We start from the raw sequence: 19695 nt of genomic DNA, 5'->3' as shown, positions 1-19695 counted from the left end.
AAAGTAATCGACATCTCTCCAGTTCACATTATAGCCTCTCTTTCTGTATAACTTATAACAAGGTCTGCTTATTCTACGTATTGCAGGAACAATAAGACTTCTTCAAAGGAAACAATCAGCAGAACTGGAGGAGAAATGTTTGATGTATCCATTTCAACACACAACTTCTCTTAAGTGACATCTATTATCTCCTGACCGAGAGTTGGAAGACCTTTGGTACATAAAGATCCATAGTATACCTTCTTTGCAAATGTAAAATGTCATCAACGGACAAGTTAAAATTCTAAAACAAGAATGCAAAAACTATAAAAACTCTCACCTCCAGAAGAACACAGCATCAATGTAAAAAGCTTTGAAATGAGGAAAGTTACATCTTGGACAGTGAGAATATCTGCTCCTTGCCTCTAAAGGGGAAGGGAAGAACTCTAAGGGAAGAACTATAAACTGTCAAAATTTCATTCTAACCAAAAACTGTTCACCATTTTTTCAATAGCCCTAAATATTTCTTTGATAATGTCCTAATCTGAACATACTACATCAAAAATCTTAGAGTAAAATGTTATTGAGCAGAATCAAATACATTTACTGCATGGAGTACCAGTGCCATTCTTTATAGTCTCCACCGTGCCCTCTGACCCCCAGAAGCCAGATAAAGTGCCGTGGCAGGTGTGTGTGTGTGTGTGTGTGTGTGTGTGTGTGTGTGTGCGCGCGCGCGTGCACACACGCGAGCATGTGTGTGTATGTGCGTGCATGCGCACATGCACGGGCACACACACACGCGTGCCCTCTGTAAGATCTTACTAGAGCAGCCCAGCAGAGCATGCCTTGCTATATCAATGGCCACCCTGAGCTTGCCTTTCTGAGAAAAAAGAACTTCCCCCTGCTCTGCAAGTTCTGCAAACTACCGCAACCAGGATTATTTTAACTCACCCTGAAGTACACGTAAAGCACGCTAACCCACCTGTGTCAAAACACTGAGTTGTTCCATGATGTGCTCTAAAGCATCAGTCACGGCGAGTGGTATGCTTCTCTGGCTCTCAGAAGGGAAGTCACTCGTGTCTTCTGTTTTCTTTTTCGAGGTTGTTGGTGAACATTCCGATGACAATAAAGAAGGGTTCAAGAAATAACTGTTGATCTCTTCACCTTTGTCTGCTAAGGTTCTAACAGTGGTATCTGTTGTCTTTGACATCATAGAAAAGATAGGAAGAGTTATATTTTCCAAGGCTTAAAAGGAGTTTTCAACATTCCTCTTCTAAATACCCAGCTTTCATTTAATTATTTACCCTCAATTACAGTATTATAGAAATTACTATTGCAGGGAGAAAATAAAGCTAACAATGAATAGAGAAAATTTATTATTTCCCTTGGTATTTTAATGAAATACACTTTGTATGTATCTGTCTGAAAGATGAGGCATTCTACCACTAAAAAGACTGTTAGATGCAGTCCAATTCTTAATTAAAAACAAATACCATATCAAGATGACTATTATTTTTACAAAAATCGAAAATAACAAGTATTGGTGAGGATGTGGAGAAATCAGAACGCTAATGCAATTGCTGGTGGGAATATAAAATGGTGCAGCTGCCGTAGGAAACAGTTTGGCTGTTCCACAAAAAGTTAAACATAGAATTACCATATGATCTAACAATTCCACTCCTAAGGATAAATCCAAAAGAACTGAGAGCAGAGACTTAGATACTTTTACACCATTGTTCATAGCAGCTTTATTCACAATAGCCGAAAGGTGGAAACAACAGGAGTATCCATTAGCAGGTAAACATATAAACAAAATGTGGTATACACATACAATAGAACATTATTTAGCCACAAAAATGACTGGAATTCTGATACATGCTACAACAGGATGAACCCTAAAAATACTATGCTAAGTGAAATAAGCCAAACACAAAGGAAAATAGTGTATGAGTCTACTAATATGAGGTATGTAAAATAGGCAAATTCATAGAGAAATAGTAAAGGTTACTATGGGCAGGAGGGACGGGGAGGGTGGAGTTATTGTTTGAAGGGTCCAGAGTTTCTATTTGGAATGGTGAAAAAGTTTTCAAAATAGATAGTGGTGATGATTACACAACACTGTGAATACTTATTGCCAGTAAACTGTGCACTTAAAAATGATTAAAAGGGTAAATTTTATGTTGTGTATATTTTACCACAGCAAAACAAAAAACATAAAAACGCTCCAAACAATTGGTAATGAACAACCTGAAAATAAAATTAAAAAAAAAAAAAAAAAAGCTCCATTTACAATAGCACCAAAAAGAATAAAATACTTAGGATAAATTTAATAAAAGAAGTATAAGACTGATACATTGAAAACTGCAAACATCACCGAAAGAAATTAAGGATATAAATAAATGGAAAGGCATCCACACCTGTGACACGTTCATAGACCAACCAGAACACTTAATACTGTTAAGATGGCAATACTCCCCAAATTGATATGTACAGATTCAATACAATTCCTATCAAAATCTTAGCTGCCTGGTTTACAGAAATTGACAAGCTGATCTAAAATTCATAAGGAATGCAAGGAACCCAGAATAGCCAAAATAATATTGAAGAATAAAGTTAGAGGACTCACACTTCCCAATTTAAAAATTTACTACAAAACTACAGTAGTCATAAAGACAAACATATAGATCAACGGAATAGAACTGAGAGTCCAGAAATAGTCCTTCCACCTATGGTCAATTGTTTTTTTTTTTTTTTTTTTAACAAGGTTGCCAAGACAATTTAATGGTGAAAGAATAGTGCTTTTCACAAATGATGCTGGAAAAAGTAGATGTCTAAGTTCAAAAGAATGGATTTGGACCCTTACCTCACACCATATACAAAATTACCTCAATATGGATCATAGACTTAAATATAAGAACTAAAACTATAAAACTCTGAGAAGAAAACATACAAATAAATTTTCCTGACCTTGGATAGACAGAGGCTATTTAGACACAACACCAAAAGTACAAATAACTGACTAAATAAATTGGACTTTATCAAAATGAAACACTTTTGTACTTCAAAAGATATGATCAAGAAACTGAAAAAAAAACTCCACAGAATGGAAGAAAATATTTGAAATCATATATTTGATAAGAGACTTGTTGATGAACATATAAAGAACATATGAACACTTACAAATCACATATAAAAAGAAAAATACCTCAAAATATGGTCAAAGTATCTGAATAGATGTTTCTCCAAAGATACACAAATGGCAAGTTCATAAAAAGATGCTCAACATCATTAGCCATCAGGGAAATAAATGCAAATCAAAGCCACAATGAGATACCACTTCACACCCACTAGGATGACTAAAACAAAAAAGACAGAATCTAAGAAATGTTGGTGAAGATGTAGAGAAATTGGAACCCTCAATTTATTCACTAGTGCAACTGTATAAAGGTACAACCACTTTGGAAAATAGTTTGGGTAGTTCCTTGAAATGTTAAAGAATTACAAAAAGACCTAGCAATTCCATTCCTTGGTATATACCGAAGATAAACGAAACTTGCTCATGAATGTCATGGAGGCATTATTCATAATAGCCCAGAAAATGGAAACAATTCATATGCATCCAAATGCTGTGATAATGAATGGATAAACAAAATGTGGTATAACCATACAATGAATGTTATTTACCCAAAAAGGAAAGGAGTACTAATATATGCTACAATGTGAATGAGCCTTGAAAACATTAAGCTAAGTTAAAGAAGCTATATACAAAGGCCATGCTTTGTATGATTTCATGTACGTGAAATGGTCAGAATAGATAAATGTATGAAGACAGACTGAGATTAGTGGTTGCCAGGAGCTAGGAGGAGAGAAGAAGGGGGAGATACTGGTAGTGGGTATGAGGGTGATGAACATGATCTAAAATTCTCAGTCACCTGGCTGGCTCGGTCTGTAAAGCATGGGACTCTTGATCTCAAGGTTGTGAGTTTAAGCCCCATGTTGGGTATGGAGCCAAAAAGAGAGAGAGAAAGAGAGAGAGAGAGAGAGAGAGAGAGAGAGGAAGGGAGGGAGGGAGGGAGGGAGGGAGGGAGGGAGGGAAGGAGGAAGGAAGGAAGGAAGGAAGGGAGGAAGGAAGGGAGGAAGGAAATAAAATGTTCTAAGATTATTTCTGGAGTGGTAAAATAGTTCTAAAATTAGATACTGGTGATGGTTACACAACTTTGTGAATATACTAAAAACCATTGAATCATACACTTTAATAGGGTGAATTTTATAGTATGTGAAATATATCATGTTAAAGCTATTGTGAAAAACAAACAAAAATCCAAATACATATCACAGAAAAAATTTTAAAGTTTTTAATCAATTTTACATTTCTGGTTATCACATGAGAGTTCCTGAGAGAGGTCACCTCAAACATGTTACCTTAATGATGATGATGATGATGGTGACAACAGGGCTTGTTTCATACTTGGTACTGTTTCAAGTACTTTACACACATGAACTGATTTAATTCTCACAATAATCCCATCAAGTCGGTTCTACTAATATTCCCATTTTACAAATGAAGAAACAGAGATACAGAGAGATTGAGTAACTTGCCCAAGGCCATACATACACGTAGGAAAGATGTATGAGACGTAACCAATCATAAATCTCCATGATCCTTCCAACCATTTTTTTAGGAATACGAAAACTTTCAAGTTTCCTCTGTCACAATCTTACAAATTCACCATTTGTTGAAAATAATAAAAAACTCAAAATCCACCATTCACAATTCAAGTGTATTTTAAAAGTATGTATAAAATGCATCTTTGTACTCCTACCTAGCTAAGTGTATCTGGCTCAGGGTCTCTCTGTTTGTTCACTCAACGAATAGTCCCGGGGCCCTGCTCTGTGCTAGGCACCATTCTAGGCAGTGAGAACCTAGCAGTGGGTAGCATGACCCAAGACTTGGCTCTCCTGAAGCTTGAGCCCTTCAGTCATTTGGTAACACATCTTTTCTACTTTTCACCCTCTGAAATTTATAAACTTATATTTTTGTTTTATTGTCTAGCAGGTTATATTTATCTTCAAAAAACCATCCTGGTCGCTGAGCAGTTTTGCTCTGTACCCCTATTTTCCCCCTTTGTGATGTGCCTGACAATGTTAAAGTGTGAACCTAAAATACCTGAGTGGTATTATTTTAGGATATGAAGCACTCATTAAAATCCACACCCCAAAACAATCCCATTACTAACCCTTTGAATTATTCATTCCACGTGGGGAAGTAAAGCTAAAATTGTCATTAAAATGTCCAGAAGCAAAATTCCTAGCAATCACAGACCATGGAAGAACAAGTTAACACAAAGAATTTTTAATGTTACTGATTAGCCAGAAGCAACTATGACCCACTCATTCATGCTCTGAGCTAAGGGAAGTGGGAAAGAAACATACAGAATTTCTTTACCTGGGTCCCCAGCTAGTGGCTGGTGGCAATAATGGAAATGAAAGCCCCGTAAAGATGAGTATGAAATATAAAAAGGATTTGCTGAGAAGCCCTGCCTCACAATCACGGCCTGCATTCCAGATCCTGGGCAGTCATCTCACCGATCGGGAACAATGTGTGGATGGCCATGTACAACGCAATGATCCTCATCCCAAAATAATTCCTCCTCAAAGAACAGACTTTTTTTTTTTTTTTTTTTTTTTTTTTAACATTGCTTCTGCTCTGCCTGCAATGCCTTCTCTGCCCTTCCAGCAGAACTGAATTCTTTTTGATCTCTAAATGTCGGCTTAATTGTCACTTCAGAAGGTCTTCCCTGACCACCTTCCTGAAACTGGACCTTCCATTCTCCAACATGGCATCCTCATGTTTTCCTCCATAACTGATCAGAGTTGGTGTCTACATATTTGTTCCCAGTTTACTGTCTTTCTCCCTCACTAGACTGTGCTATGCCCACTCCCTTACCATTGCATCCCCTCGACTGGGCAGGAACTTGAATCCTTTTGAATATGTTACGCATTTGTATGCAGATTTTATTACTGTTCTCAAAGATGGAAACCAAACACTCCATATGACCAAGGCAGTCTTTTTCACATGGGTCACATCACACCTACATAAGTACATGCAAATATCACTAGTGATGCTATGGCAACAGTTCCAGCCATTCATGGGAAAAGGCCTCAACCTAATTAAGAAACCAGTCATTGAATTCTGGGGCTTTGCAGTCAGAGTGGTTAGTGAAGAACGGGTAACCGGAAGTGGACAAAGGAAAGATTTTAAGACCCTAGACCGTCTAGGGAGTAAAAGATCTCAATGCAGTCTTAGCAATGCTTTTCTTGTTGGGACCAGCATCAAATAGATTACTATGATATGACATGTGGAGATGAATAAAACACAGAAAAGGGTATGGGCAGAGAGAGGGGAAGAACTTGATCTACATTCTACATTAGCCACCTGATGTAGCTGTCTCTCAGAGGTACTGGAGCCTAGAAATTAGCAGATTCTTTCCCATGAACCAACCCCAACTTTGCGTCTTATTTGTACAGGGAGAGAGAGATGCACAGCTTGGGGAAGTTTTAACACACTCATTCATAAAATAAAAAAATTTAAAAAATGAGAAAGGCAAAAATATGTTTAAGATTCTGGGCCATCCAAAGTCAAGCAAGTGAGGCTTTGGTCCCTACTGCTCTTAGTGAATCAGGCCCTCCCCTACCTCAAAGCTGCTAGCATTCATTTCCTGGATAAATGCTTCCTAAGCACCAACATCATACTAAGCATTTACCAATGTTAAATTTTATGTCGCCAACCAAAATGAATGAAATCTTGCCATTTGCAACAACACGGATGGAGTCAGAATATATCATGCTAAGCAAAGTAAGTCAGAGAAAGATAAGTAGCATATGATTTCACCCATGTGTGGAATTTAAGACACAAAACAGATGAACATAGGGTAAAGGAAAGAAAAATAAGATAAAGAGAGAGGGAGACAAACCATAAGAAACTCTTAAATATCCACAAACTGAGGGTTTCTGGAGGGGTGTTGGGTGGGGGATGGGCTAAATGGGTGATGGGCATGAAGGAGGGCACTTGTTGGGATGAGCACTGGGTGTTGTAACTAAGTGATGAATCACTAAGTTCTATTCATGAAAACAATATTACACTATATGTTAACTAATGTGGACCTACATTTTTTTTTAATTGAAAAAAAAAAAATAAATGTAAGCATGGTGCAAGAGAAGTGTGTAAGAATTCTGCTCTCAAGAATTCTCTCTTGTGGTGAGAGAATGAAGACAGAGCAAGGCCCAGAACGCTTGCAGTGCCTGGCACATCACTTGCACTGCAGAATAAACAAGAAACACGGGCAGACAAATGACTAGAAGACTGCAGAAAAGAGCAAATGCTTTGGCACTTCATAAAAGGAAGAAATCACACTATGTTCCCTTATCTCTTTTATTGCTGACACGTGAAGTACAGGGAGGTAAGAAGAGCTCTTTCACTGGCTGAGTCAGCAAACGAAGGCCTCCAATGGTAGGCATTAAAGCCACAGCAAAGAGCAAGGGAGATGTGGCACCTTCCTTCATGGAGCTTACAGTTCTCCAAGGAACCGCTCCCTCCAAAAGGATGGCAGGACAATCACCACCCCTATCCTTGGATAGGCCCATGGTTGCCATCTCAAAGATGGAAAATGCAGCCTCACCAACTGCATGAATAAATCTGAGTGGCTGAGAAACCCTTATTTCTACACGTTAAAAGGCTCGACTCCCCATCGGAACATACAAAATAAAACAAGAGGTACAGAGTTGACTAATGCAAACAGCTTTGATGGGCTGGAGATCTATATACAAAAGCTCTGATATTCTGGGGTCAAAGGGCTCTTAGCAGGTTGTGTAGATGTCATGGAAAAATTAATGCACAATTTTTCACTCGTCACTTACAGAATGAATTTTTAATACATTAATAGAAATTGAAAATTGTGGCATTTGTAAGCAAATTTTTATCAGGAAATTAACCATGCAACAATGTAATCAAGGGCCCCACATCTAAACTATTACTATTTATATAATGAACAATGGAACATTCAAGATACTGTGGTGCTCCATTACACCTGGGAGCTCATGTATTATATTCATTTCATTCCCTTCCTCTCCTCTCCTCTCCTCTCCTCTCCTCTCCTCTCCTCTCCTCTCCTCTCCTCTCCTCCCCTCTCCTCCCCTCCCCTCCCCTCCCCTCCCCTCCCTCCTCCTCCTCCTACCCTTCCTCCTCTTCTCACTCACTCTGTCTGGGTGAGCAAGTCAGAACTAATCACGGGTGTAACTTCACTCTCATAAGTCATCATTCTTGCCATCAGTAGAGCACTGTCATTTCTTGTTATATTTGTGTTCGTATGTCTATATTCCCAACTAGTTTATGAGAGGTAGTCTCTTGAGTTCAGTGGCCATAACTTTATCTTTTTTTCTCAGGTGTCTAGTACAGTGCATGAGACACTGATAGGGCTCAGCTGTTGTGGAACTTTGACTGCGATTCACTGAATTCACTGTCCTATATCGGTTGAACCATGAACAAAATATGAATATTGATAATGTGACAGTATTTGGAGAGACGCAAAAACCCAAAGTTAAGCTAATGCCATTCTCTACTAAAAATTACTGTCTGAAATGCCTCTTCAGAGGCACAATAAGGGAGCAATGCAAGCATTTATCACTTAACTGCAAATCTGCAAATCACTTCTTGATTTTTACCCACCACCCCCCTCCAGCATACTTGATGGTTTCTAATGGCCTAGCATAAAGACTTTCTGACAAATAGGAATGCAAAAGTAGGCATGTCACATGTAAAGATAACCAATGACTTGGCCTTCAGATATATAATAAATGGGTTAAAATAAGTCAGTGTTGGCTTATAACTAATGATTTTAGTCTTGGTTTAATTCTGTAACTACAGAATAAAACAGACAAAAGTCAGAAAAGTCTATCCAAAGTGGTCTTGATGTGAGCTAATGTGAGTTTCCCATCATTGAAAATGCTAAAATAGACTTGTGATGGTCATTTGTTAGGGATATTATGAAAAATATACAAGCATCAGGTCAGGAAATTCTACTGAATGCCCTTCAAAGTCCCTTCCATTCTGGATATTCTGAAATTTTTAATATTTATTTATTTATTTATTTATTTATTTATTTATTTATTTAGAGACAGAGCATGAGCAGAGGAGGGGCAGAGAGAGAGACGAAGACACAGAATCCGAAGCAGGCTCCAGGCTCCAAGCTGTCAGCACAGAGTCTGACGCAGGGCTCAAGCTCACAAACCGCGAGATCAGGACCTGAGCCGAAGGATATTCTGAAATTTTTAAATCACTGCACACTCGCACACACACACACACAGTTATAAAATGCCTGACTGAAACAGACTACGATAACAAAAAAATCTTTTGCTGGACAAAAATAAAGGTAACTATTATTTTTCAAATAAAGAATGGATTATTTACTTTCAATAACATTTAGAATACAAACGTGAAACTTCAATAATCTCTATATGCAACCTAAAATAATGAAGATATAACACTCATTCAAACAGCATTATTTTATTTAGCACCTACACATCAGAGAAATTCTAAATGCCAGGGATACATAAGTGCATTAGTGTCCTACTGCTGCTGTGACAAATTACAAGTTTAGTTGCTTAAAACAACACAGATTTATTATCTTAAAGTTCTGGAGGTCAGAAGTCCAAGATAGGTTTTGCAGAGGTGCCAGGAGAGCTGTGTTCCTTGTGGAGACCCTTGAGAGAGTCTGTCCCTTGCCTTTTCCGGCTTCTAGAGACTACTGCTTTCCATGGCTCCTGACTGTATTACATTAATCTCTGCTTCCATTACCATATCTCCTCTAATTTTCATGCCTCCTTCCTCCCCTTACAGGCAACCCAGTGATTATATTGGGCCCACCCGAATAATCCAGGATAATCTCTCCAACTCAAGATTCTTAACGTCATCACGTTTGCAAAGTCTCTTTTGCCATGTAAGAAAACACATTCACATATTCTGGGAATAGAAACATGGACATCTTTAAAGGATCATTATGCTGCCTACTATAAGGAATGAATAAATGAGATCCCCTCAACATGGGGTTATAATCAAGTGGGTGAAACAAGAAAATAAATATACAGATATGTGACGTAATGTCAGGTAATCACCCGGGCTATGAAGAGAAGGCTGGGTAACGTGCTATCTTACAATATAGCTTCATTGATGATGTATTTTTTTTTTTTTTTAGGAGAGGTAGAAAATAAATTTTAAGCATCTCAAGTTTGAGACACTTCCAAAGGGAATAGTCATGAATGCCACTGGAAGTATAGGATTCTAGATTTCTGTGGAGAAGTTGTGGAGAGTGATAAGTGGTATCTATTTACCAGTTTTTATAAATGAACAGCCAGATGAAGAGATACACAGAGCAAGGTCTGGGAAAAGTCCCAAGTACAGGAGCTTCTGTCTCCTTGAAGTTGGGGTGCTCAGCATATAAATATTATAGCCATGGGCCTATGATCACTTGGGTGGGGGAGTCAAACAAGAGAAGAGTTGCAAAGACTTCAAAAGGCAGGAAGAGAAGGAGCAGGAAAGGTGACTAGTGGCTCATGACATGGGAAGGGTGGTGATCCAAGTGATGGAAGACTTTCAAGGAGAAGGAGGGGTCACCAGGACCAAGTCATGTAGAAAGCCTGAGATAGATGGATCACTGGGGCCGTGACACAAGCAGAATGGTGGGGCCAAAAATCTAATTGAGGTGGATTCAGAAGAGTGGAAAATGACGAAATAAAGATTGAATATAGGCAACTCTTTTGGGGAGCTCTGCTTTAAAGGGGAACAGAGCAACGAGACAGGAGCTGGAGAAGGAAGAGGGGTCAGATGAAGTTTTCCTTTTTAAAGATGATGGAAAAGATCTAGTAGCAGAAGGAGAGCACTGATGTCACAGGGCCGTGAGGTGATAGCTACTCAGTGAATGAGTTGGCTAGGCAGTGCTGAGTGCCCTGGAACTTTGTGTAAATACACTTAAGGTGCAATCAGTCAGCATGACTGTCTAGTCAAAATCAGTTGCTTGGGTGTTGGGGCAGAGTAGGCAAAGAAATAGATTTAACCAGGTTGAAAATTTCTGGGTGAGTACAAGAGAGGGAGGAAGGGACAAGAGCATGGCCGTAATAATGGACTACAGAACCTGAGGAAAAGGAGAGGGACGCAGACACAGGAGGTGGGCAGTGACAAGGCAGGAGGCTCAATGGATCGGAGACCCTTTTAGAGTTGATGAATTATCAAAATTGGAGGACTGGAGGAAGTGGTGGCCAAAGAGTAGGAGGCTTTACACTGAGTTTACCATCAGCACAAAGGATTCAGATAGTCACTGCGTTCATCTGAGATTCCTGACAGAGAGAAAATGGCTGTCTTTCAGAAGTGACTCAGAGTGTTGCTCTATCTTTAGCTCTCTCCTTCAGATCAGAAGCCTGTGCTAACAGGAGTAGATAAACCAATCAGGAAAACAGAAAAAGGAGCTATAGAGTCACCCATGTGGGATTGTCACAGGACCACAGCACAAGATTCATTCGCAGTTTCTAAAATTGCTAGGAAGGAAATCCTGAAGGAGGTAACCACATCTCCTCTATTGTGTACATCTGCACAGCGTATTGTATAACCTTGTAAAAACATACCCACCTGTGCCAGTCTTACTGGCTTAAGAGTATCTCTTGGATAAAATCAGAGAATGTCATGTGAAATTTGTGTCTCCCAAACTAAATTGGCTGAGCTGACAAAGACTTCTGCTTGTCCCTTGGGAGAAATCATATGTCTTTTCTTCAAAGAAAGAGCCTTCAGGCTTCAGGGATAAGGTTTTACAGAGGGTTTTGATTTTTCTTCTTCAAACCAAATTGGAAATTTTGTTTTTGTCAGAAGACTTGAAAAACACATCCCCATGCAGCTATCAACTATAACATCTGAATGTTTAATTCAATCCCCTTGGAAAAGGCAGCTGTGGCAACAAATCAACTGTCTGTCTTTGTCTTTAATCTTCATTCTCATCTCTAGAGAAGCTTATTAACTTTGAAGGATACACGAACTTGCAGGATACAACGAGGATATATAAAATCTGTACAAAAACGGCCTTATACGATTTACCTCTTACATGATTAGGCAAACGCAAACTATGACACTTCACTCTGTTTAAAAAAGGTGCGTGCATGTGCGTGTATCTAAATTTTGAGGCAGGTAATAGCTTATATTATACAATGATGTGTTTCTTAAAGATATTTTATATTCAAGTATTACATCTTGGAGAAAATGGAAGTTTGACGTGGAAAGCCATATTTGGTTTAGTTTCACCCACATGTCTCAAAAGAGCCATCTGTTCACCTTTTAGAAAACTGCCCTTCTCTGTGTGCACAACAGCAACCAAGAGAAATTAAAACATGAGTGAATAAGAAATGCAACCTCACTGCAATCCTAACATTTTTTTAGGTAGGCTCCATGCCCAGCATGGAGCCCAATGTGGGGCTTGAACTTACAATCCTGAGATCAGGTCCCAAGCTGAGATCAAGAGTCAGATGCTTAACGGGTGCCCCATTACTAACATTTTTGGATGAATCAGTAATCCTTCTCTTTTATCCAACTAGTAACTGTCTTTTTAAAGAGTACCAACTATGCTTTAAAATTTTCAGTAAAAATGTATAGAGAATATTAAAGCAACCTTAAGAAAGAAAGCAGACCCTTTTCTGATCTATCTTCTTTCCTTTCCCTTTTAAAAGAGAACACCATCTTGAATATGTTATCTATCATCCCAATTCATGTCCCTTTACTTTTTACCACATCTGTAGACATCCCTAAATAATAGTACAGCTTTTGCATGTATTAGAACTACACATTTAAAAAATGCAATGCTACTGTATTATATCCTTTTAGAACTTTTTGTAAATCAACAGTTTTTGATTTGTCTATGGTGATGTAGCCAAGTCTAGTTCACTTTCACTGTCAAATACTATTCCGCTGATCGACTAATCTACAATTTATACATTCTTTCTACTCGCATTAAGGGTTACAACGAGCAGTCTTATAAATGTCTCCTGTATACAGGTGCAACCATTTCTCTAGACTGGAAAAGTCATAGTTTTACCACATATTTTCCGAAATATTACCCAGACTTATTCTCATATGAGAAGACAATCTCCCCTTTTTTACAAAATAAGTATTTAATTGTTAGACATTTTAAATTTTAACAAAATTATGGCCAGGAAATGGAATTCCATGGTTTTCATTTCACTGTGCATTTCCATGATTACTGGTAACTTGAGTATATTTTATATGTATATTATCATTCTTCTGTAAATTGTCTGTTTAAACCCTCTGTCCACTTTTTAATTGGTCTACCTCTCTTCTTCCTAATTTAAGAGTTCTTTATACATTCTGGATACCAGTACTTTGTTGTTTAGATGTATGTCTCCTACTCTGTGGTTTGTCTTCACTTCTATTTTATGGGATTGTCTTTATTCACACAAGTTTTTGTTTTATTTTTTTTTTTTAATTTTTTTTTTCAACGTTTATTTATTTTTGGGACACAGAGAGACAGAGCATGAACGGGGGAGGGGCAGAGAGAGAGGGAGACACAGAATCGGAAACAGGCTCCAGGCTCTGAGCCATCAGCCCAGAGCCCGACGCGGGGCTCGAACTCACGGACTGCAAGATCGTGACCTGGCTGAAGTCGGACGCTTGACCGACTGCGCCACCCAGGCGCCCCAAGTTTTTGTTTTAAATGTAGTCAGATTTGCTAAATCTTCCTTTGTAATTTTTGCATTTTGTATTGTGTTTAAGGAATCCTTGCCCACTAGGCATATATAAGTATATTCTCCTGTTTTCTTTTAGATGTTCTGAGTGTTGTTTTTTGCATTTAGGCCTTTAACCCCTCTGGTATTGATTTTGTTTGTGGCTAAAAGTAAGAAAATAATCATATATTTTTTCCCAATTAGCCAGTTGTCCCAGCAGCATCTACTGAACAGTCTATTTAGTGACCAGTCCATCTCCAATCCTCAAATTTCTTCAAAACTGTCCTGTTCCAAAAATTGGCTATTTTTGGCCCTTCCTCTTCCATATGAGCTTTAAAACCAACGTTTTAGGTTTCATTAAAAATCTTACTGGGAGGAAAATAAATAAATGTTAAAAAAAAAAACCGGGGGGGGGGGGGGTGGTGGTGCACCTGGGAGGCTCCGTTGATTGAGCATCCGACTTCAGCTCAAGTCTTAATTTCACGGTTTTTGAGTTCGAGCCCCACATTGTGCTCACTGCTGTCAGCACAGAGCCTGCCTGCCTTGGATCTTCTGTACCCTCTACCACCCCTTCCCAGTTTGCGCTTTCTCTTAAAAATAAATAAATCTTAAAAAAAAAATCTTACTGGGAGGTTTATTAGAATTGCCTTGAATTTGTAGATTTATTCAGGAGAATTAAGGTCGTAATGACATGGAGCCACCCTATCTACAAACATGACATTCCAAAAATGCCATGTAATGTTTTATTAATTTCATGTTAATCTGTATTCTCTGTATCATTTCAATCTTAACATATGTGCCTCAAAAACAAATATATCACTACCATGTTAGTATCATAATAGTTATTCAGATAGTGCCCAATTTACGATGATGTTTCAAATTACAATTTTTCAAATTTATGATGGTGTACCAGCAATACACATTCAGTAGAATCACAATTCAAATTTTAAATTTTGATCTTTTCCTGGGCTATCAACATACATGGGGTATGATGCTCACTGGTGATTCTGGGCAAGGGCAATGAGCCACAGCTCCCAGTCAGTCACACAATGTCAACGGTAAACACCTGATACACTTTCAACCATTCTGTTTTTCATTTTCAGTACAATATTCAATAACTTACATAAGATATTCAACAACTCATTATAAAATAGGCTTTGTGTTAGATTATTTTGCCCAACCGCAGGCTAATGTGGAGTTAGCACAATTAAGATAGGCAAGGCTGAGCTATGATGTTTGGCAGGTTAGGTGTATTAAATGCAGTTTATCAGGATGTAACAGTGTTGGGAAGTCGAGAAAGATCTGTACACAGAAAGCCAACCAGATCAACAAGTCAAAGTATATCCTCAAATAACCATCCTCAGTATTTTTGTGAAACATAAAGCTATCCTAGAATCAGGGGTATTATTTGGAAAATGTTTTTGAAAAATTATTTCCTGAGCTGGCTTATTCTCAGAGATAAATGATGCCGTTTCCTTCTCACAGGCTCTATTCTCTGTTCCTCAAAACTCTTCAAGTGCCAGATTCAAAAGAAGTGAGCTGTGTGTTAAAAGTCATGAGATAATTCTTTTCAATTGTACACACAAAGTAAATCATGCTTTGCTCACTTGAATAAGACTTTAGCTCCCTTACTGTATTTGTTTTTTTAATGCTACGAAGAGGCAATTTTAAGACAAGAATTTATCCAATCATTTAACAAAGCTACAATTCAGAAAACTGGCAAGCTTTACAGAACATCTTTTAGAGAGCAAATATTGTATTTATTTATTTATTGTTCTATTCATCATGTAGCATAATGTGAATATTATAGTACAATTAACAATAACTGTGATTATAACAGTTATATATATTCACAGCTGGGTATGAGAACCACTCTTCTGTCTATTTATCATTCATTAAACCTTTCAAAAAACAGAGAGTGAAAGCTTTCTATGAGAATTCAGTATACACAGTGTACATTGTATTAGTTGACTTTAATTTGCATCTGCTAAATAGTGAAGTCTTTCCTTATCTTCCCCAAATAGATGAAATTTGCCCCTCATTTAAATCTCTATAAAAATTCAATTTTACTTCTTAAGACAATTAACAATTTTTCCTTGCATTTCTGCTATTTGTAACATCATGGAATTTTCTATGCTATAATATGGTGGCCATGTGAATGGGACATCAAGTCACACAGACCGTTAACCCTGTATCTTCTGTGTATTAACTGTATGACATGGGACAAATTACTTGACCTGTCTAGGCCTTAGTTTCCTCATTTATAAAATGAAGAAGACAATATTGAACTACATCATAAGGTTGTTGTGAAAATGTAGGTAAAGAGTTTAATACAGGGGCACCTGGGTGGCTCAGCTAGTTAAGCGTCCGACTTCGGCTCAGGTCACGATCCCGCAGTTTGTGGGTTTGAGGCCCATGTCAGGCTGAGAGCCCAGAGACTGCTTTGGGTTCTGTGCCTCCCTCTCTCTCTCTCTGCCCCTCACGTGCTCACGCTCTTGTCTCTCTCTCAGAAATAAACATTTAAATAATAAATAAATAAATAAGTAAATAAATAATATAGAAGAGTTTAATATATAGTTTGTATTCACTTACCTACCATCATCAGTATTATCTTATTATGTCCTGTCCCAAATCTTATACAATCTAAATTACAAGCTTCTAGAAGGGCAGAAGCCATAGCTACCTTTCTTTACACAGTGACACTTTGCTGAATAAGGTGTAAGGGTCACACAAATTAATAAAATTTGTTGAATTAAAGATATTTCTCTATCCATTATACTCCAAGGATCTCTTTTATACTCCTCTTTATATGTCTGGTTTCTCAAATGAAATAATAAGCCATATAAGGGCTGGTTGCATTTCAATAAATAAATGAATGAACCATAGTAAATAAATGCTATCTGATGGTAAATGAGTAAGTATATGCTGCATGCACATGTAAAATTAAAATCACTGTTTGACAAATCAAAATAAAATATTAAGACATTTGCAGATGTAATTTTAAAAAAGAAAACAGGGGCGCCTGGGTGGCGCAGTTGGTTAAGCGTCCGACTTCAGCCAGGTCACGATCTCGCGGTCCGTGAGTTCGAGCCCCGCATCGGGCTCTGGGCTGATGGCTCGGAGCCTGGAGCCTGTTTCCGATTCTGTGTCTCCCTCTCTCTCTGCCCCTCCCGCGTTCATGCTCTGTCTCTCTGTGTCCCAAAAATAAATAAACGTTGAAAAAAAATTTTTTTAAAAAGAAAACAAACAAACAAACAAACAAACAAGTTTTCCGTTGTCAGGCAGTTGCCTGAAAAATGTATGCAATATTTTTAAAAGAAATTTAGTAGGCAAAGATACAACACCTATTTAAAAATTTGGTCTCTTCATTTTAATGGATAAAAAATGGTTTCCTGATTTTAATACAGGAAGCCAATCTAACATCAAACATTTAAATGTATGAATCTCATCTAAAATATTTAACCCCTTGATGAAGATTATATAACTGGACGTAGTTGAAAATTATGGCATAAAACCTCCAGGAAGAATAGCTTATGAGTAGACCATCAGTAACAGATATTTCATTATAAATAACTGAAAATAAGATGCTATGATAACAGTGTACTCTTTGATAGAGATACAATATTTTTCTTTGTTACATTTTTGTGTGTCAAAAGATGTGGGTGTTTCCCCCTTTCTTATTTTGCTGGTGGAAGAAATCCAGAAGCCAAATACAATAAAAATAATGACTGCATTTATAGACAAAGATTTTTTTTTTCTTTTTAACTAATTACCATACTTTTTAACTAATTTCCCCCTCTCCCATGGTAATTGAAAGAAATAACTTTCAAATACTGTGACAAAACTCACTTTCTACCCCTAGACACTGCTGAGTAAGCATTAAGGTCTCCCTTCCTGTCCCATCATGCCTAAGTCAGAGTCTCCAAGAGTCCCGACAGCTGTGGAAGCTCTTTATTGGAGATGTGAACTTTGAAACAACCGATGGGAGTCTGAGGAGCCATTCTGAGCAATGGGGAACACTCACGGACTGTGTGGTAATGAGAGATCCAAACACCAAGCACTGCAGATGCTCTGGGTTTGTCACATATGCCACCGTGGTAGATGCAGCCACAAATGCAAGGCCACACAAAGTGGATGGAAGAATTGCGGAACCAAAGAGCGCTCTCTCAAGAGAAGATTCTCAGAGACTTGGTGTCCACTTAATTGTGAAAAAGATCGTTGGTGGCATTCGAGAAGACATTGAAGAATATCACCTAAGAGATTATTCTGAACAGTATGAAAAAGTTGAAATGACTGACATCATGACTGACAGAGACAGTGGCAACAAGAGGGACTTTGCTTCTGTAGCCTTTCATGACCATGACTCCGTAGACAAGACTGTCATTCAAAAACACCACACTGTAAATGGCCACAACTAAGAGGAGCCCTATCTAAGCAAAAGATGGCTACTGCTTCATCCAGCCAAAGATGGCAAAGTGGTTCAGGAAACTTTGGTGGTGGTCGCGAAGGTGGTTTTGGCGGGAATGAAACTTTGGTCATGGAGGAAATATCCATTGGTCAGGTGGCTTTGGTGGCTACCAAAGTGGTAGTGGTTATGGCGGCAGAGGGGATGGCTAGACTGCATTTGATAATGATGGAAAGTCATTTTAGGGGTGGCAGGAGCTGCAGTGATTTGGGTAACCACAACAATCTTTAAATTCTGGACCCAGAAAAGGAGGACATTTTGGAGGCAGAAGCTCTGGCCACTATGGTGGTGGAGGCCAATACTTTGCCAAACCACGAAACCAAGGTGGCTATGGTGGTTCCAGCAGCAGCAGTAGCTATGGCAGTGGCAGAAGGTTTTAATTACTGCCAGGAAATCAAGCTTAGCAGGAGAGGAAAGCCAGAAAAGTGACAGGGAAGCTACTGGTTACAAGAGATTTATGAACTCAGCCAAGCACAGTGGTAGCAGGGCCTAGCAGCTACAGAGAAATGTTTTAGACAATACTTACGTGTATGGGCAGAAAAGTCGAAGACTATTTGTGATTAATTATATACAGGTTGTTTTACTTTCTGTCATGTGGACAATATAAGGCATTCCAAGAAAGGGTTTTAATGTAGGGTGTTTTTGTTGTTTTGTGTTGTTTTGTTTTGTTGCACCCATGCTGCAAATTGCTAAATGCAATAGTCTGATCATGGTGCTGAGTCAATGTGTCTTTTTTAAAAAGGGGTGTGTAAAGTTAGCTTACTAGGAAGCCACCTTGGTAAACTACCTCAATAATGTAAAGTTAGAATTCCTTCAGAGTGATACCAGGTTCCATTTGAGATTTATTTGCGATGTGCCTGGACATGGAAGCCACAGTCTCCAAAAACTTTGGCGTAGTTGAACTGACAGTTAATGTGTTGTGACCTGGAGTTCATGGTGAAAGGGTCACCCAAGGAAAGTCACAGAGTTTATTTGGTGATTAATATGATTGTTGGCACATCCTATGCAATATATCCAAATTGAATTATGGTATCAGATAAAAGTATAGATGGGACTGAAATTTATGTATTATCCATTATCATGCACAATTAATAAACGACTTAATATCCTCCTGGAAAAAACAAATACTATCATAAAATTCAAACATACTTTTCACAGGTGCCATGAGTCAAAGAGAACATAAACCAGATTCTCTGTGTAAAAGAGTGGTTAGCAACCAGGATAATCTGTGTGCGGACGTGCACTCCCACACGCACACACACGAAGAGGCAGGAAGTTCTTAAAGAGGAAGCTGTGCCACCACTAAAGCAGGTCCAATACTTACAGCCGTCAAACATGACCAGTTTTATCTGTTCCATATTTTAGTCACAGTATGTATCAGATAACCAGTATCTCTCAAAGAGAACAGTCTGCTAATGATCCCTCTTGAGGAATGGGGTAAGATTAATGCTGGTCATCTGTTCATCATAATCACTACA

General features: G+C 38.3%; 1 protein-coding gene and 1 pseudogene across 3 annotated transcripts in view; one reads left to right on the top strand and one right to left on the bottom strand.

Annotated features, from left to right (window-relative positions):
• The window catches only part of POC1B (POC1 centriolar protein B), a 97907-nt gene that overhangs the window by 3955 nt on the left and 74257 nt on the right, over positions 1 to 19695 (bottom strand). For all 3 annotated transcript variants that reach the window (XM_040491262.1, XM_040491260.1, XM_040491261.1), the window contains one exon: positions 962 to 1180. In XM_040491262.1, the coding sequence (XP_040347196.1) occupies positions 962 to 1180 (219 nt within the window). The remainder of the gene's footprint in view (positions 1 to 961; positions 1181 to 19695) is intronic.
• On the top strand, positions 17407 to 18611 carry LOC121040651 (heterogeneous nuclear ribonucleoprotein A1-like; annotated as a pseudogene).

This window comes from Herpailurus yagouaroundi, unplaced genomic scaffold (assembly GCF_014898765.1).
Source record: "Herpailurus yagouaroundi ecotype Mexico unplaced genomic scaffold, PumYag 182, whole genome shotgun sequence".
Taxonomy (NCBI): domain Eukaryota; kingdom Metazoa; phylum Chordata; class Mammalia; order Carnivora; family Felidae; genus Herpailurus; species Herpailurus yagouaroundi.
This window is presented reverse-complemented; position numbering and strand designations above follow the sequence as displayed.